This window comes from Octodon degus, unplaced genomic scaffold, assembly GCF_000260255.1.
Source record: "Octodon degus isolate 3935 unplaced genomic scaffold, OctDeg1.0 scaffold00181, whole genome shotgun sequence".
Classification (NCBI taxonomy): Eukaryota; Metazoa; Chordata; class Mammalia; order Rodentia; family Octodontidae; genus Octodon; species Octodon degus.
Window position 1 is genome coordinate 2796073 of NW_004524757.1, and position 18825 is coordinate 2814897.

The 18825-nt window shown below is 41.6% G+C and overlaps 1 protein-coding gene across 3 annotated transcripts in view; it reads left to right on the forward strand.

Annotated features, from left to right (window-relative positions):
• The window catches only part of Aff2 (AF4/FMR2 family member 2), a 546136-nt gene that overhangs the window by 513034 nt on the left and 14277 nt on the right, over nucleotides 1–18825 (forward strand). For all 3 annotated transcript variants that reach the window (XM_023703816.1, XM_023703817.1, XM_023703818.1), the window contains exons 13-18: nucleotides 4540–4823; nucleotides 5389–5452; nucleotides 9442–9578; nucleotides 13629–13700; nucleotides 14112–14205; nucleotides 16116–16168. In XM_023703816.1, the coding sequence (XP_023559584.1) occupies nucleotides 4540–4823; nucleotides 5389–5452; nucleotides 9442–9578; nucleotides 13629–13700; nucleotides 14112–14205; nucleotides 16116–16168 (704 nt within the window). The remainder of the gene's footprint in view (nucleotides 1–4539; nucleotides 4824–5388; nucleotides 5453–9441; nucleotides 9579–13628; nucleotides 13701–14111; nucleotides 14206–16115; nucleotides 16169–18825) is intronic.

Here is an 18825-nt window from a genome sequence, read left to right on the forward strand (position 1 = left end):
GCTGCTCAGTTCACAGAGACAATTGAAAACTTGTATCATCTTTCATACCCACATGCAACGTCTCTGGTATAGACACATGAATTGCTGAAACCACTGCCTCCAAAAATGCACTAAACATATATATATATAGATAGATAGATAGATAGATAGATAGATCGATCGATCGATCGATAGAGATAGAGATAGAGATAGAGATAGAGATAGAGATAGAGATAGAGATATATATGGCATCCATATGCATCTAGTCTTTTTAAAATATGATATAAAGGCAAATGAATAGCAAAAGTTCTCACAAGTCTATAATCAACATTTTGGACCCTGAACCAAAAGTTCTTGTCTAACACCCATAAAATAGGTCTCTGTGCTTTAAAAACCCCAATTGACAGCACTCCATCATCTGAGGTGACTGAGATGACTTTCATATCTAAGTCGATTTCATTAACTGTATGAACAAATTCCACAAATATGAAGTTGTCATTTTCCATACGCATTTAATGATGCTGACTATACAGTGCTGGGAATTAAACCATCTATTCTAAACAGTAATTATACTACTCATCCTATTTTTCACACTGAGTATAATTAATATTATGAACTCCAACTGATGCTGTTTTCTACTACAAGCTTTTGGAGGGCATGCAACTCATTGGGGAATTCTCTTTGTATAGTGCCTAGTATATTGTCACAAATAATTAGATGTTGTAAATAATCATGCCTAGTATATTGGTAGCAATAATTAAATGTTATAAATAATACAGATGTTGTTATGACAATGAGAATGCTTACAAGCATCGGCAGCCAATTCCGTAAGAGCTGAAAACTACTGGAGAAACATGATAAACATGATGCTATTTGCTCCTAGAAGTCCTTTACCCTCCTTTAAGGATCATGAGACATCTCCTGTGGATTCATACAATGAATCGATTCTTCCACCTACACGAGTGTTTTCAATTTTATGCTCCCAGAATCTTCTCTATGCCATTTAGACAGGAAGTCCAGTTTATTAAGTGAATGGTGGGGGGCATGTGGCTAAATATCATGTTTATAGGATTCCCATAATCATGGCTGTATCTTGTCATTTCTAGTCAGATGTTCAAGAAACAATATCAATACTGTGTGTACAGCAGTCGTGGCATTTCAGGCTCCTGTCACAGCTTAGCCCTGAGACAGGCAGGGGCACTACTTGGACTAAACCTGTTTGTTGATCTGGGCCAGTCTGGTTCTGGCAATGGAGATACAGAACTGGCACAGGAGTTTCCTATGACTAGGATTCCTTTATATGTTTGAGTTGAAAACTTTACATTGATATATGTCTCCATATACATTATAACAATTTATAGATGTGGAGATTACCTCACATGGTTGGCATATGCATTCTCAGTGGTAAGAAGTATTTGATAGTTAAGAATCAAGAGGTTATTGGGCTGGGAAGATAGCTCAGCAGTTTAAGCACCTGCCTGACAAGTGCAAGGCCCTGAGTTTGATCCCCAATACCAAAAAGAAAAAAATCAGAGTCAGGTGGAGAAAATCAACTTGCATGGGCATAAGAACCATCACATTTGACTTTTTCAACTAAACCCCTTGAATAAGGTAGACATGAACATGTATGTGGATGCATGCACTTAGGAAATGCTAAGCGCCTTGGGTCATGAATGCAGGGGCAATATCCAAACTCAGAGATGGTTCCCAACCTGAGATGACCAGCAACTGAGTGCATGCTGCTCACTGGAGTAAGCCAGGTGCCACAGGATAAATCCCACAGGATCTTACTTGTATGAGTTCCTCAGAGAAGTCACATTCATGGAGATAGAAAGTATGATGGTGGATGACGAGGACTGAGGTAAAGGAGAAAAGAGAAGGTGCTTTTTAACTAGCTTCAGTTCAGCTAGTTAAAAAAAGAATTCTGAAAAATGATTCACAGCAATGCAAATGTACTTAACATCACTGAACTGTGAGTTTAAATATAACTAACCAAGATAATCAGCATCATATGTACATTTGATCACAATTTTAAGAATTTAAAAATAAACCTGAAACAGTGAACTAAAGTATCACAAGGTAGAAAGAGAGTGAGAAAGAAAGAAAGAAGGAAAGAGAGAGAAGAGGAAAGGAAGAGATGGAGGGAGGGAGGAAAGGAAGAAAGAAAAAAAGGAAGGAAGGAAGGAAGGAAGGAAGGAAGGAAGGAAGGAAGGAAGGAAGGAAGGAAGGAAGGAGAAAGAAAGCAATTGACCAAGGGAGAAAGAAAGAGAGGGAGAGAGGGATGGAAGGAAGGAGGGAGGGAAAAGCAAAAAGATCGGTTGGTAAGTCTGTCTTTTTGAAATATAGGCGTGCACATGAACCAAGTCAGGAAAATGCAGAAAGCATACATGGGCTCCATTTGTTTGAAGCCAAGGTCCATGAAAGGGCCAAGCTGAACACTGGGCCCAGTGTGACAGCCTTGAGCTTGCATTTGGTACAAACTGATGACTTGCTTGGGGCCTTGTGCAGCTGAAGACTGTGACCCCATACAGACCTGTGCCTTGAAGCTTCAAGGAGGAAGGGACAGATGTGAAAGGTGTTGAGGGGTCTGTAATTCATGGAGAAAGGTAACAGAGAGACAGAAGTCAAAGATGAAATAGAATAGTGTTGTCAAGTTTTTCAGAATAACATCATTTTCTGAAATGAAGTAACTTGTAAAACTTCACTATACAGAAAGCAGAGCAGCTCAGATGAAAGGCAAGGTAAAGGGGCCCTCCCTTCCCTAGGACTACCGCAGTTCCCTATGGAACGATGCCATATCTGACTGGAAGCTCCATGGTGACATGAGGAAATTCAGCCTTGGTGACAAGAAGGCCATCCAACCATTAACAGAAAGAAGGAACTGGTTTGGTTACCCATCTGTGTAAAGAGACATTTGAGCCATCAGAAGCCCTCACTAGAGGTCAGGAGTTTGAGAAGAGTGAATAAGATTGAAACTTCTGCTCAGGAATGACAGGATTACTGTTGAATTGTGTCAACGCACACTGAATCAATAAATCTGGTCGGGAAGGGAGAGAGCTGAGAAGGAGCTTCGGGGCATAGGAATCTTGGAGACATACTACCTTAGAAGAGCAGAAGGAGGAAGAAAGAGGTGCCTCAGGGAGTGCTGTGAGATGCAGATAGTCGGGATATTTCCACGGTTTCCAGGTGGGGAGAAACATGGTAGGTGGGCTGGTGACACTATCTTTTAATAACAACTCTGGATCCCATCCTCTCTAAGCAGTGCCAGAGCAAAACACTTGTAAGTCTCTTGGCCGTTTCATTTCTAAGCTGATGAAAAGGAAGTTTCTCCATCCCAAGACCTCAAAATGAGGTGTGTTCTATGGCATTCGCCTGACTGGAAGGCAGTCAAGGCCCTCACATGAACCAAAGGACGGCATGGATCTCGGGCCAGTATGGCAGTGAATCTTGCAGTACATGGCCTGGTGTTTATGTAATGTGTTGGCCCAAGGCTGGTCATTCTCAGGGTGACCTAAGGATTTCACTTATTCTACAGAGAGTTTCAGAGTTGGCTCTTATATTATGTTAGGGGCAAAGACTCTAGCCTCCCCATCTGTCTCTGTCGTTCTGTCTCTGTCTCTCTCTGCTGCTCGCTCTCTCTCTCTCTCTCTCTCTCTCTCTCTCTCTCTCTCTCTGTTTCTCTGTCTTTATCTGTTTCTCTGTCTTTATCTCTCTGTTTCTCTCTGTCTCTCTATCTCGTTTAGTGTCTCCCTCTGTCTCTGTTGTTGTTTCTCTCTCTGTCTCTCTGTCTCTGTCTCTGTCTGTCTCTGTCTCTGTTGTCCTCTCTCTGTCTCTGTCTCTATCTCTCTGTTTCTGTCTCTGTCTCTTTCTGTCTCTCTCTATCTCTTTCAGTGTCTGTCTCTGTCATGCTGTCTTTCTCTGTGCCTCTTTATGGCTCTCTTTGTCTCTCTGTCTTGGTCTCTGTCTCTTTCTGTCTCTATCTGCATCTCTCTATCTTTGTCTCTGCTGCCCTCTCTCTGTCTCTGTCTCTGTCTCTGTCTCTCTGGCTCTTTCTGGCTCTCTCTATCTCTTTCAGTGTCTGTCTGTCGCACTGTCTTTCTCTGTGCCTCTTTCTGGCTCTCTCTGTCTGTTTCTGTGTCTATGTTTCTTTCCACGTGTGCTCCTGTTACCCCCCCCTCTTCACCTGCGCTTTCTTCTTCACTTCACCTGCGCTTTCTTCTTCAGCACAGCCTCTGTTGTAGCCTTCTCTCCTCTCTGTAACCCTCCTACTGCCACCTCACACTTCCCACTGGATTCAGACCTTTGCTCTGCCCCTCTAGCCCACTGGGGCTATGTAGCTACAGCACCTGACTAATTTGGGTTGGTATTGTCGTAGAACAAAAGCTGGTGATTCACAGCATTCATAAAACAGACCAGGGTCTCATATCTTATCTACTTAACTGGGTGTGTGGTGTTTTTTTCTTATCTTGTTTTCTGCTCTGTCTGACCATCAAAACATTTATGAAAAGATGTTCTAGGAAGCTGAATCTAATGCAAGCTCTTTGTCTTCCTTTTTCTCAGGAGGGAGACACTCCGAAAAAGACTGCCTCTGCCACCATCACTGTCAACAACACTGCTATTGCCACTGCCACTGTCACTGCTACTGCCACTGTCACAGCTACTGCCACCACTACTGCCACGGCCACCACTACAACTACCACCACTACTATTTCCACCATCACCTCTACTATCACTACTGGCCTCATGGATAGCAGTCACCTGGAGATGACATCCTGGGCAGCCCTGCCTCTTCTGTCCAGCAGCAGCACTAATGTCCGGAGACCCAAGCTCACTTTCGATGACTCGTATGTTGTCCCCACATTATCACAGACAGTTTGAAAGTAGTGATTGGGGGCAGGAGTGTGGGCATTCTGGCTTTTAAAGTGTCATGCATGTGTCACCCCATGTAAGGCCTTAACATCCTGTCCTATAGCCTTAAAAGTATGTTTCTTCTTCTCATGCACACCTCTGGCCTCATCAAGACATGTCCTTGGCCATTATAATCATGAAACTTTGTTACTTTTTCCAAAGGCCACTGCTTCCTTTTGTAGGTTTTTTTTTCTCATCTTTTCTTAACTTTGTCCTCAGACATACATAGATGTAGAGCTAGGTTTTGTGTGACGTATCTGGTAGAGGTAAGGAGTAGGGTTGGAGGATGTGGCTATTTATCCTAATGGGCCATTAGACACTTCAGACTTCATTTACAATATTACTTCAAGGTTGCTTTATGAAATGAATGACAGTATTAATCTGCCTTTTTCAAGGCACTGTACGAAAATGGATGCATAGCAAGTAATGTTTGTGACTTTTTGGTCTTTTGATGAACAGATGAGTCACTGGTTTGTGAAAAAGCTTGTTTCATTTACTTAGGGTTCACAATGCTGATTATTACATGCAAGAGGCTAAGAAGCTGAAGCACAAAGCCGATGCACTGGTAGGTTTCCTTCCACTCATTGCTTCGTTCTTACTGAGTATTATTCTTTGAAAGAAAATAGGAAGCCACTTTGCCAATTTTCAGCAGCACAGTGCAAACCTGCTTCCGAGTGCACTGGCACTCTGACATGGGGACATTGGAACTGCTTGAGTCCTCAGCACAATAATCCCTGTATCTATTTGAACTGGACTGCCCATCACCCTTGTTCCCCACTGTCTTCCGCTATTCCCCACTGCAGAAGCTCACTGTCATATTTAAAGAGAATTTCAAATGACATGTAGAATATCCTGGAGAACAGAGACACTCCAAGTGGGCCCAATCAATAAGCCAGAACTGGTAGGGGGAGTAGAGGGTCTTGAGAGCCAACTAACTGGCCTTAATATCTGGCTTCAGGAAACTCTGATCTGCAAATAAAAAAGCTTGACTGCTTGCTACATTTGGTTATGTGTTTCCAGAGTGAGGCCCACAGCCAGGCCATGAGGCTGAGTGGAGAAAGACAGAGCTACCATCTAGATTTCCCAAGAATCTAGGCCACTTAGTCTAGTGCTAACCTCAATATACCAAACTGATTTAACTTATTCTCTTAAGGATGGGTCTCGCTCACTTGATATAATCACTTGCAAAGCTTAGCCTTTACCACAAACCAAGGCAATCTGAATTTCGGGGACTAGAAGGGTTCAAAATTGGGGTTGTCCAAATGATTCCCAAAAGCAGTTCCTTGATATTGTCTGTCCTGGAGAAGGTCCCCATATCAGGCTTCTGGCCACTGACCAAACCCAAGATCAAGTAGAAGCATCAGTTCAACTCCTGTGAGAAAACTAACACCCTACATCAGTGCATTTTGTCTAGCCAATACTGAGCTACGTTCATCATGGGGAAGGCCAGGGTGGAGTATCCTGACAGCCTCTACCCTACAACTAGTGTGTGGCCAGCATCAAGTGCCCACGGTCCTTAAGTCTGCTCCTTCCTTACTTTCTGTCATTGTCCCCTGTGGTCCAAATTGCTTAGTTATTGTGTATAGCTAACTTTCTGTGGTGTGAATTATCCCCTGGAAATAGCTTTCCCTTACTTTTGTGTCAAAATGACAAAGCAGGATAAAGGTTAGCTGCAGGGGTGATATCAGGCAGATGATGCTGGAGACAATTGTATAGGCGGCAAGAGATTTGAAAGGTGGCAGTGCTGCTGGCTGAAAGACCAAGAGTTCCCTCCAAGTGTCCTCAACTCCACAGTATTTCAGAAGTTCCCAGGAGCCTCCCTTCTCTCAGCATTGGGCTCAGGAGTGCATAGACCTTCCTTTGCAATCTGCCAGCTGAGCTGAAGGCTGGGATGCATGCATGAGATGACATAAGAGAGACATTTGGAGACAGAAAACTGAGAGCCATGGAGATACATGCAGATGATGAAGAATTAATATAATGCCAGGAACAGTGTTGCACATCTACAATCTAGGCTAATTGGGAAACTGAGGCAGAAAGATTCTGTTTGAGGTCAACCTGGGCAACTTGGTGAGACCCTGCCCCCTCAAAAAATATGAAAAACTTGGGGGATAGCTTAGCGGTACAGTGCTTGCCCAGCATGTGCAAGGCCCTGGGTTCACAACCAGGACTCTTTCCCCACAAAGACAACATTAATAACACTACTTTCCACGTTCTGTTTTGATGTGTATCTCTAAGTCATTTGGCACGCAGTCTCCATAGAGGATGCATTCTCAACTGCGGAGATCTGCTCCACGACAAAAAAATTACTTCTAATTATGAGTTAAAACCATTCAATATTACAATAATCAGAGATTTGTAAAGTGGTATGCTTATATAAGGAGATGCTAAATATGTATTTGGTATTCATATTTCACTGAGGGGAAGTCAGGCAAAGTTGTACGGGCCTGAAATCCCTGCTCTTGGGATCCTAAGACCAAAGGAACACAAGTTTGAGTCCCATGTGGAAGGTTTTGAAATTCAGTTCTATAACTAATTAATCAATTAATAGATAGGGCTTAGGGATAAATCTTAGTAGAAAGGCCTATAGTAGCACACACTTTTTTTTTGTGGTACCAGGGATTGAACTCAGGACCTTGCCCTTGCCAGACAAGCACTTATTCTATTGAGCTATCTAACTGGTCCAGCACACAAATTAATTGGGAGAATATAAAACCTCTTTTGGGTTGATAACAATGGTTTTAAAAAAAGGTTCTGGCACACTCAGAGGAATGATATTTTTGCTCATCTTTTGTCTATAATAGGATTGGAAGCACCTTTGTAGTTCCAGGCCCTGATTTATAGATAGGAAAACTCACAGAGAACTAGGGATGTGATCTGCCCATCAATTGGCACTATTTCTATGTCATTTTTTCCCCTCTGACTTCAATTTGTTCTCCTTTTGGAGAAGATGGTCGTGTGTGTGTGTGTGTGTGTGTGTGTGTGTGTGTGTGTGTGTTTCTGGCTATTAAGCCCAGGGCCTTCACACTGAGCTACAGCTCCAGACCTTTTATATTTTTTATTTTGAGGCCGGACCTTACGACATTGCTCATTTGCCCGTTTTCAGCTTGGACATATCATCCCACCATCCAGAGGGCTGGAATCCCAGGAGTGTACCACCACAGCCAGCTGGGTGCGGGGTGATCTGGGAGTGTTCTTCCAGCTATGGGTTTGGGAATAAAAGGTCACTTTCAAAAATCAGGAATCAAACTTAATTTCCAAATGGGAAAAAACACAGAAACTGCAAAAAATAACTTCGTAAGATGAGAGAGAAAGGAGATAGTTTGTCTACGCATACAGAGGTTCTTCATGAACCGTGTTGAATCTGTTTGAAACCAGCACTTTTCAACAGTAGCTGAAGAGAGCAAGCCATAGAATTCCTTCAGTACATGAAAGCTAAAGAACATTTATCATAAAGAGACTCATTTACAATGAAAGATTCTGCAGGAATGGCAACTAATCATTTATACTTGTAGTTAATCCTTTGTCAGAGACAGCTACTCTGCCATTTGAGAATTGAAACTTTCACTATTGTACAGAAAATATTTTGATAAAAAGTGTACAAGAAAATTAAAATAGCTAACTTTGTGCTATATTGGTTCTTTTAAATAAAATATAGTATTAGTGGAAATCTTATATTCAGCTATCAAAAATTGAAAATGTGAAATCCTATTATAAAATACTCACATAAAAGTGTCAAATATAATATTCATTAGACATGAAAAAGAAATCAGTACGTCTAAGTCAGTTTAATCGTGACCATTATCAGGGCTAAAACCTTTTGTGATAAAATTTTACTAAACTAAAATATTTAGCAGTGCTCTATTTTTTGGCTTTCAGACACAATGTTACCCCATCATTTACAATGAAAGTGATGTGGCTACTGTCAATAGTCAAACTTTGGCTGCACATCTTTCATAACAATAGCATCCATCTGTTGCTCTCCTCCTGGGACTGGGCTCGATGCCCTCACCGAGACTGGACATGTTTGTTGACCATAAGGCTTACAAAAAGCAGAGATTAGTCACCAGCACTGTGTAAAGGACACTGTAGTGACTGGCCAGTTCAATGAATTTAGGATTAAAAACTAGTCATGGCCTTGATTTGGCTTCTGGTTCTACAAAATGATGATAACAATGCCACCAATGGCATGGGTTGCCTCAGCTGCAGTTTCCTCAGTCAGCCAGCCTCAGTGTCACGATAGTAGACCCCTAACCTAGCTCTTTCCTCATCACAACCAATTCATCCATTGTGCTCTCTGCTTAGCAGGCTTCCTCAGCCCAGACCCTCTTGGTATTTCAGCCAGCTAATTCTCCTTAGCACAATGTTTAGCAGCATCTCTGGCATCTGCCCCAAAGGTGCCCCATGTCTGCAGCAGTGACAACCAAAAGGCTTTCCAGAAATTGCTAAGTGTTCCACAGGGGAAGGGGATAAAATTACCTCCAGTTGCAAATCATGTGTTTATATGAAGGAAAGATGAGAATATCCCATCGACAAGTGATTTTCCTGTTGTAGTTCGAGAAATTCGGCAAAGCTGTGAATTATGCTGATGCTGCCCTCTCCTTCACCGAATGTGGCAATGCCATGGAACGTGACCCTCTGGAAGCCAAGTCCCCATATACCATGTACTCCGAGACCGTGGAGCTGCTCAGGTGAATAGTCCTTCTCTAGTCATCTTTATGAACTCATTTCAGCTGGAATTAGAAGCCATGATGGGTTTTTTTTAAAGTATCGTTTCTACATATTAATGATATATCCAAAGCATCTTCTTCAGAAGCCATCATAATTAATTCTCACCATTTTATTAATGTCACAGAAAATTTATAATCAGCGGACACTGCTTTTATAAATTATCCCCTTCAGAGGTTATAACATGGGTGTTATAATTTGTGCTCTTCATAAAATTAAAATGGAAATTACAGATCGAAGTAAAAAAAAAATCATCATCTCTCGATCGACTTGTCTTTTCGAGGGTACAGTTTTATAATTCAAAACAAAGTGGTGCTCTCAGGATTTCTATTACAGGCTGTGTTTTCTAGGAATTTCAATCTTGGTTATTAAAAAGGGAGGGGTACTATTGCAACTCAAAGTCAACACAGCAGCCTGCAGGTGTAGCGCAGACTTTCTCTAGCTTTGGAATAAGAAAAGCACACAAGGTAGTGGCAGGGGCAGGGTAGAGATGAGAGGGTGTGAAGAGAAAGAGTATATTAATTGCACACGTTATTGGTTCCATTTACATTTTAAATGAAATTTTCTGGCCTGTTGGTCTTGGTGGAGGAGAATTTATGGGAAATTAAAAAAATGTCCTAGAAGCAGATGAAGATGATATAGGCGAGAACGAAATATCCAGTCTGGTGTTTTCAAGTGATTTGCAAAGATTAGTAAAAGGAGTTAATCCACGGCAGCATACTAGATAAGTACCTTCATTCACAGGATGGACTCATCATCCCTGTTAATTAAGTGAGTGGTTCTTTACCTGAGAGGCCTTCTGTCCTGTTCCCCTTCCACACCATCACTCAATAATGTCAGGCTTGGTTTATATTCTTGTGCTTATTCTATCTGAATAAACGGTCACAAATCTGAGTATACTTGTACCTAAGCCTTCAACCAAGTATCGAACAAATTTAATGTGCACATTTTCCCACTGAAGCATTCCAAAAGATGAAAAGAAAAAAAAAATTACAAAACCCGACTCTACTTGCTCAGAATCGGAAGTTTAGTTAGAAACACAAAAATAAGGAGATTCTAGCTTTCTGTTTGATCTGCTCCTAGACTTAGGTACCAGAGGAGGTAAAGAATTTCTCTTCATTTACTTCACACACTGTAAGATCCATTACTGCACCATGTAGGAGTTTTCAAGGAGAATTTAATTCCTTAGTGTCTATCTGCAATTCTTAGAGTTACATCAGGTGAATATTCTGGTCAAAAATTATGATTCCAAACTTGAGGGAGAACATTAATGAACAAAGACAGAGACCACAATGACTCTCTAGTCATTCAAATTGAAAGAAGACATATTAAATGAACAAAAAAAGAGGATGATGTTCGCACCTAACATTAGCAGAAAAAAAGAAAGCAAATCAGAATGAACTATGTCTCTCTTACACTGCACACAGGAGTAGACATGGATCACTGGAGAATGAGAGCTATTGGGGGCTGTACAAGAAAAGCAGTGCAGCCAACTTTTCAGCCTTTTGGTCTAGTACTTCTACTTCTAGAAATCTGAATTTCCTCTATTGAAGAAGATTGTAACAGTGCAAGAAGTTACCTGTTTGTTGTTTGGTTTGGCATATATACATATACATGTATATACAAATATGTGCACGCAATTACATGTGGATAATATATATATATATATTATATATAATATACTTACATTATATATACATAATTGGAAGCAAGTCAATGCTAGAAGAGTAAGTAATTACATCATAAAATGTTCAACAAGGCTTTGCAGGCATTGCAATAAAATAATGGTAGAGGGGCTAAGTAGCACAGGAAAATTTTTATAAAATGACTTAAAGTAAAATTGAGGTTGGGTTTGGCTCTGTTTTACAGCACTTATCTAGCATGTGGGAGACCCTCAGTTCCATTCCCAGCAGTGAGAAAAATAAAATTCAAACTGCAGAATTATATGCACAGGACGATTATCATGAAAAGGTCATATATGGCAGGATCATACTGGAAGGGAAACGACATCAGGTCTGATAGGGAGGCAAGATTCACGTGTTCTCTCTGTATGCATACAATCTTTCTTATTAATTTCTTTTTGAAGAAAATACATGCACTCAAAAATATAAAAAGCAAAACACCAAATTTATTGTGTGGCCAAAGTGTGACGTAAGTCACTAAGTAACATTTATTTCCATTAAAAAACATTTTGTTTACCTTGTTTCCAAACACTTCTTTTGTCGAAATGTAATTTACTGTTCCATTATATATTTCACTCCCCATGGGTATATATTTCAGTAAAACCCGGTGAAAGTCAGCAGAGTTGTTGGAATTCATCTCTAAATCAATATATTTAAATTTTATTTTGAGGTAATTGTGTACAGTTGGAGAAACTAATAGAGTTGTTCTGCACCCTTCACCTGTGTCCTCCAAAGCTACCATCTTTGCATAGCTGGGCTAAGTTTCACAACCAGAATACTGACACTGACACAAGGCATAGACTGTTCCGATTTCACCAGTTGTATTTATTGTTCCAGATTTTCTCAGTTTCTCATGGGCTCATTTTTGTGTCTTACCTACATTTTTTATTTTTGTATTTTCTATAAGCTGCATGTGTGGATGTTTTTCAAATGAGAGAATTTTCAGTAGGGAATAAAATGAGTTTAAGCAAGTAGGTCTTCTGGTTCACTTATGCAATTGAAACTCCACTATCAAGTCACTTCAAATGTGTTTGCAATTAGAGGGTGACTGTAATATGAACATAGTTTCTAGCAGTGCAAGATTATGTTGGAGAGATTTTTATTACTCTCTCCCCGACAGTATACTGACTGTGGAGAGAAAGCCCCATTTTTTTTTCATTCAAGTAATTATAGTTGCTCTGCGCCCTGGGCATCTGCAATGGAAATGTATTTGCAAAACCAAGTGGGGCATCACAGTGGCTTGACATTTCAGTGATCTAGCTGTCAAGAAAACTCAGATTTATTACATAATAAAAATCTCTTTGCTTAATATTGCAACAACAGAAGGGACCCACATGAAGTGTGAGAGTCCTTTGTCGGAAAATGTTGAGGCAACAGAACTAGAGCAGGAGCCCAGTGAGAGAAGAGATAGAAGGCAAAGGAGGTCCAAAATCTTGGGGCTTGAGCTGGGGTCCCCAGATGAAAGTGAGCCATCGGGTAGGCAGCAGTGGCATCCCGCAGGCTCCCTGATGCTTCCTCATAAATGACAAGTGGTGCAGGCTGCTTGCTCACGCACTGGAAACTTCCTTCTGCCGCACTGAACTCCATTACTTATTCTACCACAAAGACCTGTGAAATTGCATTAAAGCTCAGACAATGATTTTATGCAATGAATTGATTTTCAAGAGTCTAAATGCCCAGAGTGGAATGTGCTTGGGTAGAAGAAAAAAATGAGAACTACTCAACCTTTTATCACCCCAGTATGGAACAGTAGCAATTAAAGAGAATGGAAAGACAAAATATACAAGGACCATAAATTAAGGATACTTAGGCCTTAAAATGCTGTGAAATCGACCTTCCTTTAAATTAAGGGAAAAGAGCTTTCTTTAAGAATATATTCAGAACCTGAGCCATTAGAACAGACCCTTTAACTGTGTGATTGAGGTTTCCCCGTGCCCATGTGAAACACTTGTTTATTGTTTGCATCATCCCTCATAAACTAAGCAGAAACTTACATTTTTGTCCATCTTTCCTTGCAAATCAATGATGTCCTTTTGCTACAATAGTCCTAGAAACAGTACTTCGCCAGCACACACACAACAGCTCACAGTGGCGCCCAGCACTGTTCTGCCACATGGACTTACGATTTCATTGACTCTTGCGGAGCTTAGATCTGGATGACACATCAGACATGTGATGTTTTGACCATCATTTTCTGTATGTTTTCAGCAAAGCACTGGCCAGTGTTTCTGCCCCATGCCAACACACTGAGGCCATCACAATGCCACCTGTTTGGGGTCATATCTGAAGGGTAGCCCAGATTCCACTTGAATTTTTCCTTTCTCTCCAAAGGTATGCAATGAGGCTGAAGAACTTTGCAAGCCCCTTGGCTTCTGATGGAGACAAAAAGCTGGCAGTACTATGGTGAGTCCTTGCATCCCAAAGAGACCCCAAGGGAACAGCTGAGATACCACAGAATGATTTGAAAACTCCAGATCACTTTAAGCTGCAATCCTCAGCTTACCATTCTTATTTTCCATTGAATTGTGGAAGACAAACTAGCAGATATTTTCAGTCTCTAAGCATTTACTTTGCTAATTTGTACCTTATCAGAGTGGGGTTTTAGTGCTGCTCTCTTCTTTCTTTTTTTCTTTTTTTGGCGGAACTGGGGATTGAACTCAGACCCCTGTGCTTGATAGGCAAGCACTTATTCCACTGAGCTGTCCCCCCGGTCCCTGCCATCTAAACGTAGGTAAAAATCTGCAACCTCTGAATCAGCACTGTCCCCAGGTCTCCTTGGCGTGAGCATTAACAATCTTTACATTATCGCTGCAGCTACCGATGCTTATCACTTCTCTACTTGAGGATGTTTAAACTGAAGAAGGACCATGCTATGAAATACTCCAGATCACTGATGGAATATTTTAAGGTAATTCTCATTTGGTATAATTCCTAGATACAGGGTGATAAAAAGCACTAGTGAAACATGACAGGCAGATTACCAAATGTCAGATGACAAAGGCAAGATTATTGCTGTCAAAGGCTTAACTTCTCTCATCCAGTCTGGCCACGGCTGTCCCACTCCTCCCTCAGGGCTCAGCAGACAGCTCACATCCAGGGAACACCTGCTGATTCCTGGCTGAAAAGGTACACTAGTGCAACTCCCCTGACTGTTTTTTGCCTTTGGCAGCTGCTCGCTTTTATTCCGTGGAATTTTGCCTCTACCCACCTATAGGGTGGGTACGGTTTGTGTCTGTGGGGATGGCCCACCTCTTGTTAACCAAGACAAGGCTAAGATTTCTTCAGCAATAAGAGAAGTCACTGTGGTTGTCCTGGCTCAGGGTAGACGGCTCTACCCTGAAAGCCCTTTAGTCATGGGGCATATTGGAGTGCAATGGCTATAGTTTAAGACAATCGATTGCTTTGGTTACCAAAACAACACAGACAAATAAAGCCATCATCAAGGTAGCGGGAACTTTTTCATTTGTAAGTAAGACAGTAAAAGACAGGCAGTCACAAAATGCAATGCCAAAATTTGGGAGTGAGCGCAGAAAAACCTTGTAAGCAATAGCTGCGTACTAGCTAGGATTGGCCACTATGCCATCCACCATTGCCCTGTCGCCTGATGCTAGCAAAGATTGGGAGCTGGGGAAGCTTCATGCTCCCTTCTGTTGGCCAGGTCTTAAAAGAAAAAAATATTTTTCCCTTCTTTTTGCCACATGCATAAGACCTCTTGTCTAAATTGCACCTGAGCAGTTGTTTCAACTGAATCAAATCATGACTATAGCTTTGGGACAGGACCTGAAAAATGCATTTCCAACAACTTGCCATGTGATGCTGCAGGGGCTGGCATTGCAGTTGTACTTCCAAATCCACTGCTATGGTATCTATCTCTATGGCCTGCCCCACGCAGCTTTCAGAGATGCTAAGTAACCTGTTCATCTGGGAGCATGCAGGGAAGCACTGCCCTTCTACTGAATTCCTAAAGGTGCTGAGCCTGTCTCTTGTATGCCTTTTGCAAAGGGGACCAGGCTGGAAGCTGAGGGGCTGTTGAGGAGCACCATCTGGGCTGTGTCTACCCAAAGCAAGACTAAGTGAGGCCCAGTGCTGCAGGTGTCCTGGCTATCCGCTTCTTGAGCTTTAGCCTGATTGCCATCCTGTCATGGTGATGACCGATATCACCCTTCCCTCTGTTTCACAATGCGTGGCCATGGAAGTACAGGAAGTGGATTCTTTGCAGCAGTCCAGTTCCAGTAGAGGGACAAAAGAATGTTTGTTCTGCCTTCCACATTCCATTACATTATAGCTCAGGATGGGCTGCATTGCTAAACAAGTCATCAGCTGTGAGCATTTGCACGTAAACAGAGCAAATCAAGATGATTCCTGAAAACAAACTGAAAAGCAATGCTTGGCTTTGGCACATTCTCGGAATATCACAAATTAGAGCCCATCCTGTATCCCAGGAAAAAAGTTTGCAACTGGAGCTAAAGGTGAAAAGCTTACTTGTACTCTGAAGAGCTTGTTTTGCAGAATAAATTTCAGATGACGATAATTAAACCACTTCTTGGAGAACCGAGTCTGATTTCACTGGGCCTTTTAGTATCTAAGATCTTTCATCAAGTGACTTTCATGGTCCTGATTGGAGCCCACTAATTATCCTAAGCAGCTATTTTCATCGAGTGTGCGACGTGGTGTGCTGACGTGCACATACAGCCCAGCTCTGCCTCCCGAAATGCTGCAATCAATATTAATGTTCTCTAAATCACATTTCCATCTGTTTCTGAATTAATAAAACACAAAATAGATGTCCTTATTTCCCTCTCTTTCTCTTTCTTTTAGCAAAATGCTTCAAAAGTTGCACAGATACCATCTCCATGGGTAGGCAATGGCAAGTAAGTATTGTAGAGAAATTGCTTTTGCATTAAAATCACTGATGGAATAGAACCCACATACTTTGCCCTGACAACTCAGGAGCGAAGGTCAGTTTCAAGACAGTTGTTTGTGTGCAAGGAGACATCTAGATAGGTATCAGTTGATGGCACAGCAGGAAAGTTGAAAATGATGTTGTTCCAACTTCTTTAACTATTTGCACTTTAAGCCAAATGATGACCATAAAAATATTTGCTAATGAGATGCAAGCTCTATGCCATTTCAAGGAGGCAGGGTCAAGTTAACTCCACTGCAGTGATTTGTCAATGATTTGCTTAGTAATGAAGACCAATGAAATATTCATTGATATATGATAAGTGCTGTTTAATAAAACTAAAGCCATAATAGAGCTGAAAATGTGAAAGCACTTAGTCAGCCAATTATCTGAGCCTTCCTGATGATTTTTATATTAATACTAAAATACCATGACCTACAATATAAAAGCGTCTACTCTAATGCCAATTCGAGGCTCAATGAACTCTCCCAGGTCCACGGCTTTAATCAGATCTTTTACTGCATGGCACTGGTGCAGAGGTCCAGAAAACATTGACCTGGACCTGAGGTGTTCCAACCTCTGTCCTCTATGTTTGTTTCTCTCTCTCTAAAATGGAAGGGCTGGAACTCGCCCGTGTCTGCATAAGCCATAAGGGACATTCTTTATGGAGGATGGTTTTGAATCCAGTTCTACCTGTGCCATGAACCAGCCAGATACCTTTCCGAACTCACCTCAGCATCCCTGTGTTTTAGGATTCCAAATCCTTCCTCCCTGCTCAAAGTGCACCAGTAGTAGGAAGGGAATCTAGATGACTGTGGACAATGACTTCTCAAAGCACCTGCTTTATGAATCCAAGCTCCATTTTCAATTTCTCATCATTTCAACATTCTTGCATCTCTGATCAAAACCCTTTCTTCAAGAGTAATGTAGTCTCCACTGTTACTTTATAAATATCTACAAAGAATACTCCAAAGGCAGTGGGACAATGAGCTGTACTTGGAGGTCATAAAAAACATTCAGAGCAAGGGAACAGAATCATTAAAAACTACACATTAACTCAATTACTGTATTGAAGGGAGCACTGTTTAAATTGTTGAACTAGATCCTACTCTTACATTGATGAACAAAAGGGAAAGAATGCTTCTCTCTGGAAGTTCAGAAAATAAAAATAACCATTGAAGGGCCCATAGAAAGCTATCTTTTCTAAGCACAGAATGAGGCAAGCGCAAGGTCAGGTAAGCAGCTATTAAAGGTTCATTGGGAAAAAATTAATTCTGAAATGAAAGATCTCAAACACATTTTAAGCTTGTGAAGTCACATCAAAGCCTCCTGAAATGATTTGTAAGCAGCTACTATCTGAAGCAAGCACCCTTTCTTTACTTTCTCTAGTAGGCTGCTTTAGATTTTGAATGAAGCAACTCTAAATAGTCACCTGGGGGTTAGATCCCATTCACTCTGCAGACCCTTCAGAGGTACCTGCTCCATGCCAGGCCCTATACAATGGGCTGGCGACACAGAGAGAGAGGGTATGCGGTCCTTGCATGCCAGGAGAATACAGTCCAGTGGACAGAAGTGACAAAGTGCTGAGGAAGGCAAGGAAGACGAGTTTGGGTATTCCTATGTGGCCAGAGAAGGCTCCTTGCCCACAAGCTCAGTTATGCCCCATGAGTGAAGTTTCCTAGTGAATGAGGATGCTGGGCCCTACCAGCCACTCCTCACCATACTTTCCTGGGGCAGCACCTTCGGGCTGCAAACTCTCCTTAGCTGGCTGGCAATGGTGAAGGCATTGGCCAGAGGCGCTCATCATGCCTTAATCCTGCAGCAGGGCCCCACGAGTGTATGGAGAGGCAAGCAGCATGTTTGAAATAGACGTCCGGAGCTAGCTCCATAATGCTGGGGGAAGAAAGTGCAGAAAAGTAAACAGAGCTGAAAAATCTGCCTGTGTAGGGAAAAGATAGTACATATTCTGAGCTTTGTAGGCCCAGAGGAAAAACCAAGACTATTATGCACAAGATTTTAAGAGCAAAAAACAAATTCATACAATTTTACTGATGAAATTCAGAATATAATAACCAGTGCAATTTTTGAAATATAAGTCTACTAATCAGTGGGATAAAGTTCTTTTTTAAGTAGTATTTCATTCCACTGGGGCTCAGATGTAGTGTTCCCTCGCATCAGATTAATTGCAAATGTTCATCTTTTCAATGTACCCACAGTTCACATGCTGTACAGAAATGGGAGGCAGGCCAGATTTCCAGACCCATGACAGGGAGTTCTGGAAGCCAGTGTAGAGAACTGAAAGGAGCTGGGCACTAATCTCATGAGTCAGAAAGAAATAATACAAAAAGAAGGCAACTGAATTTTGAAAGGAGCTATTCAAGGCCCTCTAAATGGGTGGATTCAATGGACAGGTGGGTGTGGATTCCATGGTAAAGCGAGAAGCAGGGTCATCCTCACTTGTTTCAGGTTTTGTCCATTCCAAAAGGATGCAAGTTTCTGGGAGTCATACAAAGAGTCCTGCAGGTGAGGCAAAACTTTCTCTCCAAGCTTGGAGGGGGTTCTGTGTGTGTGAGCATAGATGACACTAGAAATGTCCGATGTGTACAAAGATGACGTGCAGGTAAA